The 19,685-nt window shown below is 41.8% G+C and overlaps 1 protein-coding gene across 1 annotated transcript in view; it reads left to right on the forward strand.

The window, feature by feature from the left end:
- Positions 1-19,133, forward strand: part of LOC149798165 (uncharacterized) — an 88,101-nt gene extending 68,968 nt beyond the window's left edge. Inside the window, exon 4 of the mRNA XM_089960849.1 lies at positions 18,305-19,133. Within this exon, the coding sequence (XP_089816975.1) occupies positions 18,305-18,738 (434 nt within the window). The 3' untranslated portion in view covers positions 18,739-19,133. The remainder of the gene's footprint in view (positions 1-18,304) is intronic.
- The last annotated feature ends 552 nt before the right edge of the window (positions 19,134-19,685 follow it).

A 19,685-nucleotide genomic window follows, 5' to 3' on the forward strand; every position in this document is an offset into this window, starting at 1 on the left:
CACCTTGAAAGTGCACCCTCAAGAACTGCGCGGGCCTCTCTTGTTTCGAGGGAAAGACTTTAAGGATGGAAAATACATTCACCTCTATCATCACGATGAACATTTCGATATCATTATCACTATCACTGCATTCCTGGGATACAGTTATTACTGTGAGAAATGTGACTATGGCTATAACAATCGAGAGCAACACAAACATTGCGGATCGAAATGCTTAGGACGTTTGGCCTCTCAACCCTGTCTGGACGAAGGACAAGAACGAGTGCATTGTCCTGCTTATCTGCGCACGTTTGTCAGTCCTGCCTGTTACCAACAACATCTGAAGACGCAAGGTTCACAGAAGAAATGCGCTTGTCAACTCCTGAGATTGTGCCCTACGTGTGGACAAGGCATACTTACCAATAATGCCAAGGCACACGTGTGTCGAGGAAAGAAAAAATGTCACATTTGTCACCGAATCGTGGACTTGGAACATCAATGCTACATGCAAAAGTACCACCCCCAACAAGAGAAAGAGGATAGTCACAAGAAGAAAGGCAATTTCATCTTTTTCGATTTCGAATGTAGGCAAGAGACCGGCATTCACATTCCTAATTTCTGCGTGGCTCATCGAGCGTGTGAGAAGTACATTATCGAGCGTGCGAGAAGTGCATTCAAGAACCTATCTTCAGTCATTGCCCTCACTGCAGTAAGATTCCTGGAGAGCGTGAAAAAATCTTTCGAGGACCGAACATGCTAGCCGATTTCGCCCGATGGGTCTTAGACCCCATCGACAAGACGTGGAGCCAAGAGGACATCGAACGTTACGGAGATTGTCATCGTCATGCCACAGCAATGGCTCACAATTTTTCCGGATACGATGGACAGTTTCTTCTCAGATACTATACGGAACAAGGCACCGAGCGTCCTAAAGTCACTTTGAACGGAGCCAAAATCATTTTCATGCAAGTGGGACAAGTACAGTTTAAAGATTCGATGAGTTACTTGGCCATGCCTTTGAGTCGAATGCCTAAAATGTTTGGAATGACAGAAATGGCTAAAGGGTATTTTCCACACTTTTTCAATACCGAAGCCAATCAACATGCCGTTCTACCCCATTTGCCTGAGGCTCACTATTACGACCCCGACAACATGCGTACCGAACAAAGAGAAGCTTTCTACGCTTGGTACCAGGCCCATGCCTCGGACCCTTTTGACTTTCAGGAAGAAATGTTAAAGTATTGTCGTTCCGACGTGGATATTTTACGGCGTTGCTGTGGAAAATTTCGAGAACTGCTCATGGAACACGGAGGGGTCGATCCTTTGAAAGAAGCTTGCACCATTGCCAAAGCATGTTCCTTAGTCTACCGACAACAATTCATGCCTGAAAACACCATGGCTGTCATCAGTCCTCAATCGACCAACTATGTCAAACGTCAATACTCGGTCAAAGCCCTACGCTGGTTACATTACTTGTGCGACAAGGAAGACAAATGGATTCAGCATGCCCGCAACGGAGGGGGTGAAAAGACCATCGGAACGTATTCGGTCGATGGCTGGGACTTAGAAAACCCCAAGATCGTGTACGAGTTTAACGGTTGCTTATTTCACGGATGTCCCGTCTGTTACCCTGAACGTAACACTAAAAATCAGTTTTTACATCGAACCATGGAAGACTTGTACCAGGCCACTTGTCAGCGACGCCTAAAGTTAGAACAGCAAGGATACCAAGTGGTGGAAATGTGGGAACACGAATACGATCACCGTTTGAAAACCGATCCCGAATTTAAACGCACCGTGGAAAGTTACCATTTCATGGACCCCCTGAATCCGAGGGATAGTTTGTACGGAGGAAGGACCAATGCCACCTGTTTGTTGTACCAAGCCGACGAAGAGAAAGGAGAAGAAATCAAATACTTGGACGTGTGTTCGCTGTATCCTTACGTGTGCAAATATTGTCGCTTTCCTGCAGGGCACATACAATTGTTAACGGAACACATTGACCTGAACCACATTCGGCAATACGAAGGCTTAATCAAGTGCAAAGTTTTGCCTCCCACCGACTTGTACCATCCTGTGTTACCTCACCATTGTCAAGGCAAACTGATGTTTCCTTTGTGCCGTACTTGTGACGAAACGTGCAACCAAGATCAACCTTGTAAGCACACCCAGGAAGAACGTGCCTTGACGGGGACGTGGGTGAGCGTAGAATTGTTCAAAGCTCTGGACATGGGATACCAACTGTTAGAAGTGTACGAAATTTACCACTTTCCCAAGACACAACAATACCACAAGGGTGACCCCAGTCAGAAAGGCATTTTCGCAGACTACGTGGATGCCTTTCTGAAACTGAAACAAGAAGCCAGTAGCTATCCTTCCTGGTGTCACACACCCAAAGACCAAAAGACATTCAAAGAGAAATACTGGCACAAGAAGGCATTACTTTAGACCACATCGAGAAAAACGAAGGCAGACGATCGTTTGCCAAAGTGATGTTAAATTGTTTGTGGGGTAAAATGGCACAACGACCGTGTTTACCCAAGACGCAGTATTTGACAGAATCTTCCCTCTACTTTCAGATGATTCACGACAAAACCAAATACATGAAACACGTGGACGTCGTTCGCGAGGATTTGATCTTAGTGAATTACGAAGAAGATCTGTACATTGTAGAAGCCGACGAATTTGAAAATGTCATCATTGCGGCTTACGTGACAGCTCATGCTCGCTTAAAACTGTACGAAGCTTTAGATCTGTTAGGGGAACGTGTCCTGTACTTTGACACGGACAGTTGCATTTACATCGATCACCCGATTCAACAGCACCCTGACATCGAAGGAGACCGTTTAGAAGCCTGGACAGACGAGCACCCCGACGAGAAAATTTTAAGTTTTGCAAGTGGCGGTCCTAAACATTATGGCTACGAATACCGGGACAAACAAGGAGAAGTGCACACGAAGTGTAAAGTGAAAGGATTGACTCTGAATTATCGTACCAGTCGAGTGGTCAACTTTGGCGTATTGAAAGAAGCCTTGCAGTCTGGAAAAGATGACAACTTTAAAGTGACCACCTATCAACCAAACAAGATTGTACGTTTACCCACTCACCACATCGTCAGTCGACCCTTGGAAAAAGTCTATCAAATCGTCTACCAGAAGCGAGTGCGACTTCCCAATCACTTTACATTGCCGTATGGACATGTTGGTATTGGTCTGTATATAAAAAGGGACAATGTCCAAGATCGATAGCTCATTGTGACTGTCAAGACCAAGCGAACAAGATGAATCCTTTGAAAGAGACATCGTTCTAGTTTGGGGATTGTAAAAAAAGTTTTACCTTCCCCTAGTGTGACTAATATTGGATGGATAAGACCCATGCATTGAGACGGAAAATGTCCGGAAGTAAATTGCAAGTGTCCATGCGGTTACCATTGTAATTGCGTAACGGAGTTTGCAGACGAGTGCGATTGTGAGCCTTGCGATGTAAGCGATGCTGTACGTTGTGACCTTAGCGATGCCGTAAAGCATCATGGGAACTTTGTTCTCACTGCCCCTATCATGGAAAGTGATGCTGTGCGTGTCAAACATGATGGATGCAAAATCGATGTCCCTGGTCATCGTGGACACTTTATTGTGTTTCATGGCCAATGTGGATGTCAACATTCACGTCTACCACCCTACGGATGTCATCCAGCCCTGAGCAAACTCCTGTCCATGCCACCCTTCCCTCATCGAAACGAACCTGTGAAAGACGAATATTCGTTCCCTGTGCGTTTGTCTGAATACTGCGACTTTGAAAATCGTCTTCAATCGTTCAAAGGAAAATGGCCTAAGTATCTGGGAGGACCAACCCCCGAAGAATTAGCCAGAGCCGGATTTTTCTACTTGGGCGAAAGGGGTAAAGTCAAGTGATTCAGTTGCGGTGTGTCACTTCACCGCTGGGAACCACAAGATTCGGCCTAACTAGAACATGCTCGATGGTCACCGAATTGTCATTACTTACCCTTAGTGGGGCCGACACACTGAAGTAACCTACCATGTCGTTGAAGAAACCAGATTGGTTAGGAGTCAAATGTTGGACATCACCGAGACCAGTATTTAAACTCCATTTCAAAAACAATATTGAATCATTACCTAAAGAACTGCAAGAGAAGGTTTACAAGGAAGTTTGGCAGGGACTTGCCAGAGTGAAATCTCAGTGGGTAACTGTTGAACTTTTGTGCCGAGAAATTCACAAGAGGAAAGTGAAAAAAGTCAACTAATGTGTTAAATTTCTCTGGATCAAGGGTGCATTCATCCTATTATACCACTTTACACCGTGTACATGACAAGATTTCAGTGATATTCTTGGACGTTACCCTGAGTGGCAGTGGTCAGAAATTACTATGTGGATTACTTTTGCTCTATGAGAAGATTGTAAATTCAATTGTACGGACTAACCTATTCATGGGTACTTTACAGGAGAACATTCGTGGCTTGCCTGTGGCATTGAGAGAACGCATTTACCGAGAACTGGTCAAAATACAAGTGAAACGTAAAGAACAATTGTATCCGTTACGTCATCGGTGTTTGAACCACTGGTACCTGAATGCTATAAGAGAACTGATTCGTCAGAAATTGTTTCAGTCGTCAGACCTTTTTCAACACTTTGAGTTAGTGAATGATCGAAATGTTCATCATTTTGGTTACTTCGAGATTCACCTAGTGCAACGAATTGAGGAAGAAGAGTTAAATGATTACCAACATATTTTACGTGGAATCTACTTAGAGGAAGAGGAAACTTTTAATCGAACTCTGAAGTAAAGGTTACAGTTTGGAGCATTTAAATTTCCTACTGGAGAACGAAGATCTCTGGCTAGAAAGTATGTGTATTGCATTTGAAACAAAGGGACTATAAAAACAGGAATCCATGCCACGACTTTTATCACATGTGATTGAACAGATTCCGTTGAAAGAACTCAATGACCATATTCAAACCGTGGAGGATTACCATCACTTATTACAAGAACTGTATCCGTTCAATTTGGGTCGACAAGTGGTGTGTGTCTTAGTGACTTATTTTCTGGGATTTCGTTTACCAGCCGATTCTTTGTGGACTCTTTACGAACAGTACTTACCACCCAAATGGCCTTAAATGGTCACGAAAGACTCATTTTACTCCAAGCCTTGCGTTTTCATCTGGATACTTCTCGACCTCTACAGGGAAAAAAGATTCGTCAACTTTTAGCTACCGAAGACGTGTATGACGATGTGTGTGTAGCTTGTGACTTACACCCCCATTGGACAGATGTACGTGCCTGGAAAAAATGGGGATTTGAGGCTTGGACCCAAGAAGTGGCCCAGTATGCTCGAGAGTTGTGATCCTTCCTTTCAACGTCCAAAGAAAAAAGTCACTTTTCAACCTGTGTTAGTGACAGTACCAGAAGAAGAACTCGTCACCCAGGACAGGACTGTCGTTGACAGTCCTGAAAGACCCTTTTGGGAGGACACTTGTGTGACCTTACCCCCTGTTGAACTGGTCAGAACATTACCCAAAACATGTTGTACAGAAACTTGTTTCTATTCCACGTTGATCGTTTTCATGTGCCTTTTATCGTTGTATTTAAGCCTTTGGCTTTTATGTATTTTTGTCTTTCGTGTTCATGTTTAAAACATTCAATAAACGTGTCCTAAAAAAAGTATAAAAACTCTTGTCTTGTCTGTTTTCTTGTCACAAGTGACATTCCTAACACTATGGCTACCTCTGCTGTCTCTACTCCCTCTTTCTCCACTGTCAAAGCCATCGACGAACACTTAGATCGTGCCAGTTGGGAGGCTTTGTATCTTCGCCATCCCTTTAACATGCTCATTGCTGGATCTAGCGGTTCAGGCAAAACCGAATTTGTCAAACGTTTGATCGAACATAAACATCATTTGATCGATCGTTCACCTCAACGCATCGTGTGGTGTTACAAAGAGTGGCAATCGGCGTACAGCCTCTTGCGAGAAAGTCAAGGCGATTCCATCGTGTTTGTGGAAGGCATTCCTAAAGAAGACGACTGACTCCCGTCAAACCCATTTGGTCATTTTCGACGACATGTTAGGAGAAGACGAAGAAGAAATTAAACTTTGGTTTACACGCAAAGGGCATCATCGTAATGCCAGTGTCGTTTACATCACTCAAAATTTGTTTCAACAAAGTAAAGCCCATCGCACCATCAGTCTCAATGCGCATTACGTAGTCTTGTTTAAAAGCCCTCGAGATAAATCGCAAGTGCAAGTCTTAGCCAAACAGTTAGAGACGCCTTGGCTGACTCAGGCGTACGACGATGCCACTCGAACTCCACACGCTGATTTGAAACCTACTACCCCCGATGATTTGCGATTTTGTACCCAATTGTTTCACCACTGGTGTCAGGACGGAGGGCCTGTCCTGTACACGTCTCCGTCCTCGACTTAACCCCTACAAAATAAATCTATAAAAACCTCAGACACTTTTCGTCTGTCTCACACAGTCTCAACATGACGTCCCTTAAGTCGCATCTTCCCGTCAAATTGATTCGTGCCTTGCATGGCATAAGTCGCGGAAAAATCCACAAATACGGGCTCGTGTCTTAGAAGCCAGTCTCAAAGAAGACTTACGATGGTTTACGGTGACAGCACATCAATTACTACAAAGGATCATTCAGATTCTTCATCAAACCAAACGCTTTTTTGATCGAAACAAAGTTGCTTTGACCCAACTGGCATATCCCCGCATCGACACTCAAGCCAAAAAGCAAATCATTTTGAAACTGGAGGGAGCGGTACTCTAGGACGTGTCATCATTCGCTCTCTCTTAAGATGGGATCCTAATGCTCCCAAAGTTCTCCCCAAGATAAAGGCCAAACGAAGCTCCAAGAAGAAAAAGAGCCACGGTGTCAAGGCCAGGTCCCCAAGGAGACCCGTGTCTCCAAGAACTTCTCCAGTGACGGGACCCTCCTCTTACCGGTCACCACCCCGGACAAAGAAAAGCCCACAGAAAAAGAAACAGAGAAAAAGTCCACAGAAAAAGAAAAGTCCACAGAAAACTAGTCGCAAGAGAGGCACTTCGGCCAGGACGCAACCTTACACTCGCAAACCACGACCTGCAACGGCAGTGACTGCGTCTCCGGTGGCCTCAGGTTCATTCACTTCTCCGTTGATGACACCAAGAACTGAGAAGTACTTGGAGACGTTAATCACATCAAGAACTTCTCCGTTGATGACACCAAGAACTTCTCCAGTGGCAGGACCCTCCTCTTTAGCGGCAGTAGCCGCTGCTCACAAAGTACCTTCTCCCAAAATCAAAGTCCAAGAGAGATCGGGCATGTTACAAAGTTTACTGGATTTGTCTAAGCAAGAACTGGCTCGATTTAGTCCGTTACCTACCACTGCACGACGTGTCATGCCTGTCCTCAAGTTAATACGACGTAAATTCAATCAGTGGCGACGCGTTCCAGTATAAAAAAGGTCAGTGACAAAGTAGGGTATCAGTGTTTTAGTGCTCCTGAAGACTCAAAGATGTCACCCTCCAGAAAACATCCCTCTTCTAAGCCCCAAGGAAAGAAAAGGAAAGGACTGCCTCCTCGTTTAGTCAAACATGGGGACATGTTATCTGTACTCTCCAAAGCTTATCCACCCCTACAAAAAATAGTCATTTAAACAGCCTCCAAAGAGGTCATCGATACCGTGTGCGAATGTTGTTTGAACGTTTTGAAAGGCACGATCCCTTTGTCCAAGCACCAGAAACAATGCTTAGGCAAACATCGTCACGTTCTTCGCCAAATGGTTCAAAAGAAAATCCCCCTTCGTCAAAAGAAGAAGATGTTGGTTCAACGTGGAGGAATTTTACCCTTTTTGTTAAGCCCATTGCTGAAAGGAGTCTTGGGAACCATGTTGGGAGGACTGGTGGGAGCAAGATAAAAAGGACCTTTGAAGTCCCAAGATCTCAAAATTGACCCCTGACATCCCATGGAAGGACGAAAACTAGCTTTAGTGACTTACAAACGATGGATGGAATACCATCGTTGGCAAGAACAACGCACCCCGCATTTACCTCCCAATCCCAATTTGAGCGAGATGTCCCAGTTACAACACGAATTGCAGTCCTTGATGGATCGCCAAGATTTGTCCGAAACAGAAAAATTGCAAAAGTACGGTCAACTCTTGCAACGACTGCAACTCTTTCACCAAAAAGCTTTAGACGAAACAGCTCTTCCCACTCTGAAAGATTTTAAGACCTTGATGAAAAGTCCATCCCCCACACCATCACCACTACTACCATCAACAGGGCTCACCAGAGACGCTACCCCACGAAGGCCTGAGGAAGAAGAGATACGAGAAGTTTTTCAAAAACCGTCAGCAGCTCAAATTTCTAGTAAGATTGCAGCGTCCTTGTTGACCCCGTCCCCCCACACCCCAACGAGAAGAAATGAAAGCTTGGGTTAGAAAGATGATGTCCACTCCTCCTTCGACAGAAGTGAAAAAGAAAGAAGGGAAACCAGAAGTGAAAAAAGAAAAGAAGACCAAAGTCATTCCATTACCACCTCCACCACTACCTTCGACTTCTACTCCCGTAGCCCATCGGACACGTAAATCCGTTTCCAAGCCACCCTTTCGTCCCGCCCAAAGTATCATCATCGAAGAGTGGATGCCTTATTAAGAAACAAAAATGGAAAAGGTGTTTGCCAGCATTTACTACGATCCATCCCATCCTGCAGGTTACGGAGGAGTTCAAAAATTGTATCGTGCTGCCAAAACTCGACTGAAAAGTCTCCGTTTACCTCAAGTGCAACGATGGTTACAAGAACAAGCTACCTACACTTTACACAAACCCATTCGACGCAAGTTTTCCAGAGGTCGCACCCGAGTGGAAGGCATCGATCATCAATGGCAAGCCGATTTAGCCGATGTCTCTCATTTGGCCAGCAACAATCGCGGCTACAAATATTTGTTTTGTGTCATCGACGTCTTTTCCAAATTTGCCTGGGTCGTACCATTGGCTTCCAAATCGAGCCACGAGTTAGTGCCAGCCCTGCAACGGGTGTTGAAACAAAGCGGTCGTCACCCTCTTTGATGGCAAACGGACAAAGGCACCGAATTTCTGAACCAAGCTTTCCAAAAAGAATTAAAGAAACGTGACATTCATTTTTTTACCACCGAGAATCCTGAAACCAAAGCCAGCATCGTGGAACGTTTTCAACTCACTTTGAAAGAACGCATGTGAAAATATTTTACGCATCACCACACTCTGAAGTACATCGACATCTTACCGCACCTGGTGCAAGAGTCCAATCAATCTTACCATCGAAGCATTGGACGTGCCCCGCAAATGGTCACTCCCGACAACGAAGTGCTGGTGTCTGATCGTCTGTTTGGTACGTCCCCGAAGAGGGCTGTCCCCAATAAAAGTGAAATTTTGACCGTAGGAGATTGGGTGCGCATTGGCAAAACCAAATGCACTTTTGACAAAGGTTACTTACCTAACTGGACGACCGAATTGTTTCGTGTCACTGGACGAGTGCATGGCCGTCATCCTGCCGTCTATAAATTGGAAAACATGAACGGAGAAGTGTTAAAAGGAACGTTTTACTTACCCGAGTTACAACGTGTCACCAAAAAAGAAAACGACGTGTACGACATCGAAAGCATTCTCGAACGCAGAACCCGTAAGTGGGCAAACGACGTGTCAAAGAAGTCAAAGTACGTTGGAAAGGATATCCACCCAGTTTTGATTCTTGGATCGACGCTTCGCAAGTCATCGACTATAAAAAGAAGTGACCATCATGCCCTTTCACACAGACTCAGCTACTGCGACCACTCCTTCACCCAGTTCTTCTCTGCAGAAATTTACAAAAACAACCCTTGTGAGTGTGGTGTGGAGAATGTGTGCCTACAATGCAAATCGTCTTTTTCTGTCAAATCTTCGTGGTGTATTGTGTCATCGGTGCAGCCATTGCCAATTTGATTTTGCAGCAAGGAGACAAACAATTTTGGACCATTTTATTGAGCAGTTGCATCGTTTACCTGCTTCCCAATACCTCCCTGAAATTCTCCTCGAACGGGAACAACGGGAACCTTGTGCCCAGTGATAGTGCCAGTCACCACTCCAACAACAACAATAACCCCATTTTGGGCGGAGACACTCCTCTGACTTCCAGTAACCCCTCGGACAGTCGCAGAACTCTGGAATTATGAACAATAAGAACCAATTTTACTTAACCTTGCCCAGTGACAGTTCCATGGAGGTGTTTCCCAAGAACACTTTGTGCTGTTACACGGCCAAATTACCTCAGGTCATCCAATTAGATCACGAAGCCCATTGGGAAGTGGCTTTAGTAGAAATCATTCACCCGACCCAAGTCCTCAATGTCCTACCCAATCAAAATATATTTACGGTGGAAGTTCATGACGAGTCATTGCAACAGTACTTGGATGCCAATGTCAAATATGATAAGAAAACCCCTAGCACAAAAAATCAAAAGTCGACCACCTATCACTTGTTCATTCCTGCAGGCTATTATTTTAGTGATCAACATTTAGTGAGCACCATAGCTTCCAAGTTTAATGTCGTGTTTCTTAAAGCTTTGGAGAGTGTCAAAAAAAGTGTCACCCTGGAATACCACAAAGTAGCTCGTCGCTTCCTAATGAAATTTCCTGAGGGGGGTAAAATCATGTCCATTTTATTTTGTCCTGAATTATTTGACATGTTGGGCGGGGACACGGAAATGAGGATGGTCATGCTCAAGAAAAACGAATTGCCAGTCATTTCCGACAACGATTCTTTTGCCAAGTTATTTCGTTCCCCAGTAGAACTGAACCAAAGACTGAATTTGATCTTTGTGTACTCTGATGTGGTGGAGTATAACGTGGTGGGACACACCTCCGTACCGTTACTGCGTGTCATTCCTTTCAAAGTGGATTCTGCCACGAACGCTGACGAGGAAGGTGGTAACACCTATCACGTACACCGCGAATTTGTACATCCTCACTATTTGCCTGTCAGCAAGTCGTATTTGGACACGGTCAACATTGCTATAAAAGGAGATCTGGGACAAAATATTCCATTCACCAAAGGAAAAGTCACGGTGAAACTCCATTTTCGAAAACGGTTCTCTCACGAGTTGTAAGTCATGTATCCAGTGTACCGAGGCGTTGCTCGACAGCGAGGACACGGTTTAAGAGATATGTTAAAATCGGCTTTTAGTTCGGTGGCACTGGTGTTGAAACCGATGGTGACACGCGGATTGCACGCCTTGAAAGATGCGGCATTGACACACGGTAAAGAATTTCTCCAAAATGTCATCATTGACAAACAAAACCCTAAAGAAGCCTTCTTGAGGGCAGGCAAAAATGTCTTGTTGCAAACGGGCAAAGACCTTTTGGGTCGGCGAGAAACTCCTATAAATGCCCTGAACCCTACTGAGTCAGCCATTCCAACTTCCCTGACGAGACAGCAAGGACAAGGCAGAAAGAGACGACGAAGAAAACACCCTTTCACCAGACTTAACACTTCTAAAGCTAGAAAGACAAAGAAAAGAAAAACCGTTCGAGACTTAGACGTTTTCGATTATTAAGAAAGATAAAAAATGATGCACCGAGAGTCTTGCGCCTGTTCCAAGTCGGAACTGGATCTGTTTGCTATGCCGCCTACCATGATGACGATGCAAGAATCCCAGTGGGTCGAATTTCATCCTGTCTCCTCTTTGACAGCCTCAGCTCCCATCGAGTTTGAAATCAAAGGACAGACCGAAGATTACATCGATCTGAACAGTAGTTACTTGTACCTGAAAGTCAAAGTGGAAGACACATCAACGGATGGTCCCAATCTAAGGGACGGTGAGGTAGTAGCTCCCGTTAACAATTTCATGCATTCCTTGTTCAGCGAAGTGGACTTGTACTTGAATAACAAACTGGTCAGCAGCAGCATGGATACTTACCCTTATCGGGCGTACCTGGAAAATCTCTTGACATACGGAAAAGAAGCCAAAAACACTCATCTGGATGCTTGCGTGGTATGGAAACCTGACACGGCAGGCCGATTCAACGAAACAGGCGATGACAATAAGGGATTTATTGGACGTCAAGAGAAAATCAAACTAAGTCTTAGTTTAGAACTAATGGATCGCTTGCATTTGGACATGTGGTTGCAAGAAAAGTATTTGTTGAACGGAGTGGATGTCCGCCTGAGACAATCCTGGCAGTGCCGCTTTCCATTTGATGTCTGCAACTGCCGATTACAGAACCATTATCCAAGAAGCCAGACTCTACGTGCGACGGGTGGAAGTGTTACCTAAAGTGGGAAACGACATCAGTCACACGTTGAGCAGAACGACCGCCAAGTATCCGATACGACGCGTGGAAGTGAAAACTTTCACTATTCCTGCTGGACAGCGATCCATGATCGAAGATCATCTGTTCCAAGGACAGTTACCCAAACGTTTAATCATTGGTATCGTCGACCCTTTTGAGTTTCAACATTACAAAGTGTCCAAAATTGAAGTCAGTCGCGATGGCAAGACCTTGTGTACCAGACCCTTTGAACCTGACTTTAGTGACACGAAGAAATATAACTTGAGATTGTACTTGTCCCTCTACGAAGCCACCGGACAGTTAGGAACCAACACCAGTCACGGCATATCGTACGAGGATTATGCAGGAGGATATGCTTTGTGGGCTTTTGATTTCACTCCCGACCAAGGCAGCGACGAGGGACATTTCCACCCTATAAAATCCAGTCAGATTCGAGTGGAACTTAAGTTTGCAGAAGCTTTACGCGCAGAAAACACAGCGAACGTCATCCTGTTGCAAAATTCGACAATACGATAGAAATCAACAGTTTGAGAGAAGTCATTCTAGACTATTAGAAGCCATGGAAGACTGTTATCCCTCTTTACCTAGTGGAGAAACTTTGGACACGGAATGTGAGGGGACCGTGGAAGAAGAATCCCAAGACAAAGACGACGAAGTCATGATGAAGTCCCGATGGCCAGAACAAGAAGCCCATTTAGTCTCCTGTTTTGCTACAGTCCTGGCAGAAAAAATGAAGGAATTGATCAAGAAAGATTGCTATGGATGTCACAACGATCATCCCAGTCAAATTCAACACGATAAATGTCTGATGTTGAGTCAAGAAGAAAAATTGGACGAATATCTGGACGAAGCTTGGGGTCTCATCTCGAAAGAAGTCGTGTTACATCAGTGGTATAAAGGCTTGCGTGAACATTCTTGTCCTCCATTAACGCCTCTGGAGATCAGACGCATAGAAACTCTCGTGAACCAGGGTCCGAAGTCGGAGCTAAAGGTCTTTTGCTTGTCAGACATTTTCCAAGAGAAAGTCAGGATCGAATTGATCACTTATCATTACCTGTGAAGAAAAAACAACAACACAAATAAATGGATACCTGGGAACTTTATTATCTTTTGAACCACAGTTCGTACAGTGCTTCTTGGAATCCTGTCGTATGTGCTAAAGATGAACTCCCTCATCGCAAACCTCAAGACCATCAACCTTATGTGATCAACACGGACGACAGTCATCTCCCAGGAACCCAATAGGTAGCCGTCTACTTTGCTCAAGAAGGATGTGTGGAATATTTTGATTCGTATGGATTGCCTCCTTTGGAAGACGATATCATTGACTTTATGAGAAGAAATGCTCAGACCACACGATTCAATAATGTGAAATTACAAGGCACAGATTCCTTGGTGTGTGGACAATATTGTGTGTATTTTCTGCATCATCGCAGTCTGGACTATTCTTTAGAACATTTAGTGACTCATTTTGATCCTCGTTCTTCTTCTAGAAACGATGTGAAAGTAGATCGATGGTTCTGTGACCATTATACTTATCTTTTGTCTCAAGCTAGGAAACGTAGTGTCCATCAATGGCCTAATGATTTTCAACAGTGGAAATCACAATTTCATTCACAACGTTGTCAGCCTTGTTTAATGTAGTGTTATTTGAGAAAAAATGTTTGTTATTTGAAAAAAATGTTTCATGTTAAATTAGATTGTTAATGTTAGTGTTAAGTGATTTTGAATAAAAATTTTATATTTGAAAAAATGCCTTTGTGGTTTGTTTTGCTATAGGTATCCTGATTCATGCTCTTTGACTTCTCTCTATCTCTCCCATGACACTATTTTAACGTTCCGACTCGATATAAAGTGACTGGTTATGTCTTATGCAATGAAGTTTTCAATGCTTTAACGTGTATCTCTACGGGAACAGGTTTTTGTGTCTTGTATTTTACCTTAGAACACTTGCATATTTTATACTCTCTTCGTAACAATGTACAATCGCCATGTGTCAAGATTTCGATGGATTCCATGTGCCAAAACAGGGTACGTTTATACGCTGTCTTGGGCTATTTTTCTAGAAAGCTTATATTAGACCAAAAAAAAAAAAAATTCTCCGTCATCAGCTGTTATATTGTCTTTGAAGTGGACAAGGAGAAAAAGTCTGATTGGAATAATTGTGCATGTAGCAAAATTATATTGAAACGTTTTGAGATCATAGAAGCGCGGGTTCGATACGTTAGAGACACATGAATTAAATGGAACATAATCCATTTTAGCGATTGAGTATCATGAGTCATTTATTATTCGGCTGAGAGTATTATTCAAGCTAATTTTAAAGTTCTTCAATAACTCACGTTTCTCTCAGGCTTTGATTAAATAACAGTGATCATCTTCCAATCAGCGATTTATCTTTTCAAAGCATGGTAGTTGCACTAATTAATGTTCACATCTTTCAAATAAAAAGTGCAAATTAAAATTGATGCGAGGAATCAAGAACTCTACTACAGCTAAAACATCAAAACATTCGATTTCTCTTAAAGTTTAACACCCGCACCCCCACATGTGCGTACACACACACACACACACACACACGCACGCGCACACACACACACACACACACACACACACACACACACACACACACACATGCATACATACACAGAGAGAAAGGGGGGGGGGAATTGCCAAAAGTTTTTGGATCTATAGATAAACAAAATCCTGGAACCTAGGTTCGGTTATTCACAAAAGTCACGTGATGACACGTTTTGAAATTTGGAAGTGTATCATCTTTAAAGTCGCTCTGGAAATGTCATCTCTTTAATAGAAACACAAAATGGAAGCGAGGCTGACGACCTCCATTACCCACTTAACAGCAGAGTTAACGATAACATCAAAATTAGAGAAATACGTCACCTCATTAGCGACCGAGTGTCACTGAAACATTCCTGGCAGGAAGTTATTGATAATGTAATAACGTAAGTGTCAATATTTTAAGTCAGTTCTTTCTTAAAATGAGCCATATATGCTGCAAATTAGATCTCTAACGTTCCTTTGCCATGTTAAATTGCATGACGGGAAGTTATGAAATCTGGATACAACTGGAAATATGTTTGCAACAACAGAGATGACAACCGGTGAATTCCAAATCTTGTTATTGTTATTTATTTTTTTATTAATTTATTTATTTGTTCATTGAAGTCCCTCTTACACTATTTATTTAGTTAGAACAAATAACCAAACAAATTTTTATAGGATCGGCTTAAGAAAAAAAAACATCATACATTTCCTAGGATGATGTTTGGGGAACACTTGATGATTAGAATACGTATTATTAAAAGTTTTATCAACACAATATACCGGGTAGTACTGCTTAACTGAAATAAATAATAACTTTACCTGGAAAATTTCGAGAATCGTGTCCTAGCAAATGCAGACTTTATTTGAGAATATGGCTCAGCTATCTGAACAGTTTTGAGTTATATGAAATCGTATTAATGTTGACGGATCTATTGATCCAATTTGTGTGCTGTTAAATGGGATATTCTGAGGAAAATGTTATGTATGGTTGAAACGCTGATCTGAAATTATATATTTCAGCAGAAAGAAATCGAAGACTCGCAAGTGCCCGGATTAAATTGGCAAGCCAGTATATATTATTCCGGAAACAAATAAAATCTGTCTCTGACAGTTAGTTAGTCTTGTATCGGAGTGCATGGCACATCATGGAACCAGACTAATGATCTCGGTGCATCATGGGAACAAAGCACAGGGATTTAATAATTTCACTAAGATGGAGAATGCTATTTCTCTGCGTTCTCACGAGCACTTGAAGTCTGGTGCAATTGATAGCGAAAAGAGAGAAAAAAGCTTAATTGTGATATAGAATTACAAATGTGCAAACCCCCCCCCTTAACAGAACGAAGTTAATATTTTGTGAGAAACCCATCTGCTTTAGGCACCAACGATGTCAAATGTGAACATCGATTGGCGTGTACGTGTTTACTCAGGTTATTTAGAAAAAGAATGACGCGCAGCTTGCGTGATCATATCAACAGCAACGACCAGTACTAAAAATAACGATGCATCAAACTTCATCTAATCTTTTTTTTTCTAATTTAGACCATGATTACAAACTATATTTCCCAGGTGAATTCCCCACTCAAATCATTTATAATGTCCGTAGAAGTGCTTTCTTTGCATTTGTATCGTATTCTGTCAGAGACAATATGTTTACACGTCTCATGCTCTGAACATCTTTTAGCCGCCAAAAATGAAAGAATCAACATAATACCTCTTTAATGACGATTGTAATAAAAATTAATAGAACTTCATAATCAGTCATACACATTTTTAGGTTGGAGCAGAAATGGTTGATTTAAGGGAGAAAACGAAATTTAAAAAGAGTAATTTTTAAAGTGTTTGGTGTTTTAAGTTTTTTTATACAAATATAGATCATATGGTTCACTGATAGTATTTGATTTAACAAAAACTAAATTGCTTCTTGGGCAAATGTTTCAGTAACTAACTAGCTAACTTGGCTCATAATGACAGAAGGTACACCAAACAGAACAAGATGTAATCCGATAAATCAACCCCTCCACCAAATCTGTGTTGATAATGATTTACTATATGTGGGTATGATGTAACCGGTTCATTAAAATGTGCAATTTCGATGCATGCAAATCATTCCTGAATAATCATGTGTACACTTTAGACACACCGGTAATTGGTAGCAGCCATATCTAACGCGATATTTAAAATGGCCACAGGACATATGGTTGTGCCATTCCACGGGGATTTACAAGTCAACAAATATAGAATTTGCTCCGGAAATATAATGCACATGTCACTAAAAGAACCCTTCAGCCGACGGTAGTTCCACAGCCACGAGAAATACCGGTAAGTGTATTACATGCATCTTTCAGTGAATAGGTGATATCAGTCCTTTACCTGAAAATCAGCATCATCACGGGTGAGGGGTTGATTTATCGGCTAAACAAGAGGTAAACCGAACATGCATTTTACGAACTCGACTGCCCATTGCCATCACCTTTTAACTGGCTCTTTATTTATATATTTCGAGTACAATTTCATCTCAGCGAACCCTTGTTTAAACTTTCATATCAAAATACTCTTAATACCGACTGCATCCATTGTTTCTTTTTGTTTCCTTCAGGCAAATATTTCAACCAGTCTTTTGAATTTATAAGTAGACAAATTATAACAGCGGTGAACTGATATTGAAATAATGTGCGTATATTTACCAGACTATTGGCGCACAATATAACAACTGACTACGCCAAATGTTTGCAATTATAGTTAGTCTGAGAGATAAATGTTGTCATTTTCATTTACTAAATGTATTCATTCAGTGTTTATGTGGAATCTGTATTTCACTTTCCTTTAATTCGTGTACTTTAAATACAAACTTTGTGCAGAAATTGCGCAATCAACATAGTTTAACCTTCACTCGCGACAATACAGTTGGGAGTCTAACTGATATATTGAATATTTATAATTGAGGCTGGCGTAAACCACATTTATATTCAGACCTCATTCTACACTTTAAAACACGTGAAGTCACTCGGGTATATGTGCGATCATAATATATTAGTGTAATTACAAAACAGTCTTAAAATTTTCTCTCATTAGATATTGACTCTTTAAACATATAAACTCATGATCGAGCACAAAAAAATTGCCAATATAATATTTTTTTAGCTCATGATATTTTGCTAAATTTACAAATATAAAAACAGTGTAGCTTGATTTATTTCTCTCCATTTCAGTGTTTTTCTTATGAACAATAATTTAACTGAGTTAATTAACTGTTATAACCTATTGGCTAAATTGACAATGTTTGTGGTCAATAGTAATTACAAGCGCTCATATAACTGTCCCCAAAATGTCAGACGTATGTGCATCTGTCCAAAATGTACATCGAATTGGTTTGAGCAAAAATGGGAACTCATTGTGCTTATAATCAATCGAGAATATGTGTTATTTTCCCCCACTTTTTTATACAGGTGTAAAATACCTTGATGAGTGCCCAAGAGAACCCAAGCTCCCTATCTACTTGCTGGTGGGCGGGATCTTCGGAACCATCAAAGTGACATTGCTATTGTGCACACAACTACAGCGGATAAGGGGAGATGAGGGAGACGAAATAAGAGATGACGGGGATCCTTTCACTATGGGCAAAGTGGTCAATGTTGGTCTTTCTCTGTTTCTGTCAGTCTGGTTCGCTTTGGGAAATTACTGGTTGTTCAAGACGGGAAAACCTAATTACCTTCCGCCCCTGCACGAACCTCGAAATTGGTGCGATAGGACAGTCCACATGTTCATATTCTGGCATGTGATTGCTTGTTATATACTAATCGGTGCAATTTTTCTCTTGGGTTTCGTTTTCGTTTGTTGCTTTGCATGCCTGAAATTATTTGGAGAAAATGAGAAAGGATGATTCTTACCAATACTGGTAATGGTATCTTTGGTGCTAAGAAATCACGAAGGGGGAAAAGTAAACTAATGAAGACAAACGAAGAACTGTTTGAAATTTTTCAGTCAGTCAAGTTCTATTTTTTAAGTTCTCAAAAGCTGAGACAAAATTCGCGATGGTCTCTAATTAAATCAAAGGGATAAAACCGAATAGATCCATCGAATAACCTATACTGTGATATAAATATTGTATACGTAAATAGTCCAGTACCATGGTAAAATTTTGTACTGCACTTAAATAAATAAATAAATAAATAAATAAAAACTTTGAGAAGTTTGAATTCCAGCATTGTCTACTTATACATATTTCTAGTTACAATATCAGTAAGACTGAGACAGTTAGTGAAGCTGCTTTGAAAGGAGTATAATAAACACTAAACCTTCTTTTAGATTACTAGTATACAGGTAATATTAGTCTTAGTAAATGAAGCCACTTTGTCTTCAAGCATGATATTTCATCAGACAGATCGAAGTGTATGCTATTCCATTCTTGCAAGAGGTGAAAACTGTATAATTCTCTCTCTCTCTCTCTCTCTCTCTCTCTCGTCAAAAAATGGCGGTAAAATTGGCCTGAATGCCTTGTGTCAAAGTCTGATGGCATCAAATCGGCGCCAGGGATTTTAAACGACAGCACGTGAAAACGACGTAAACCTTAAATCCCTGAAGAATGGTTACCCTTTACCTTGCATATCATATATTCTATTCGCTTGATCTAAGGGCTGGTTCCAATGCAACAGCGGAAGGGGATTAAATTTACTGCATTAAGGTGATTCAGTGACATCCTGGCTAATTTAATGTGAATAAATCATTTTCAAAATCACATAAGAAAAAGCGACGAATCCTGTCCCTGGGGACGCTCAGGTGCACCCAATATAGTTGAATGGACTGTCCAATTGATTAACAAACCAGAGA

Source organism: Sinohyriopsis cumingii, chromosome 6, assembly GCF_028554795.1.
Source record: "Sinohyriopsis cumingii isolate HCF-2022 chromosome 6, ASM2855479v2, whole genome shotgun sequence".
NCBI lineage: Eukaryota > Metazoa > Mollusca > Bivalvia > Unionida > Unionidae > Sinohyriopsis > Sinohyriopsis cumingii.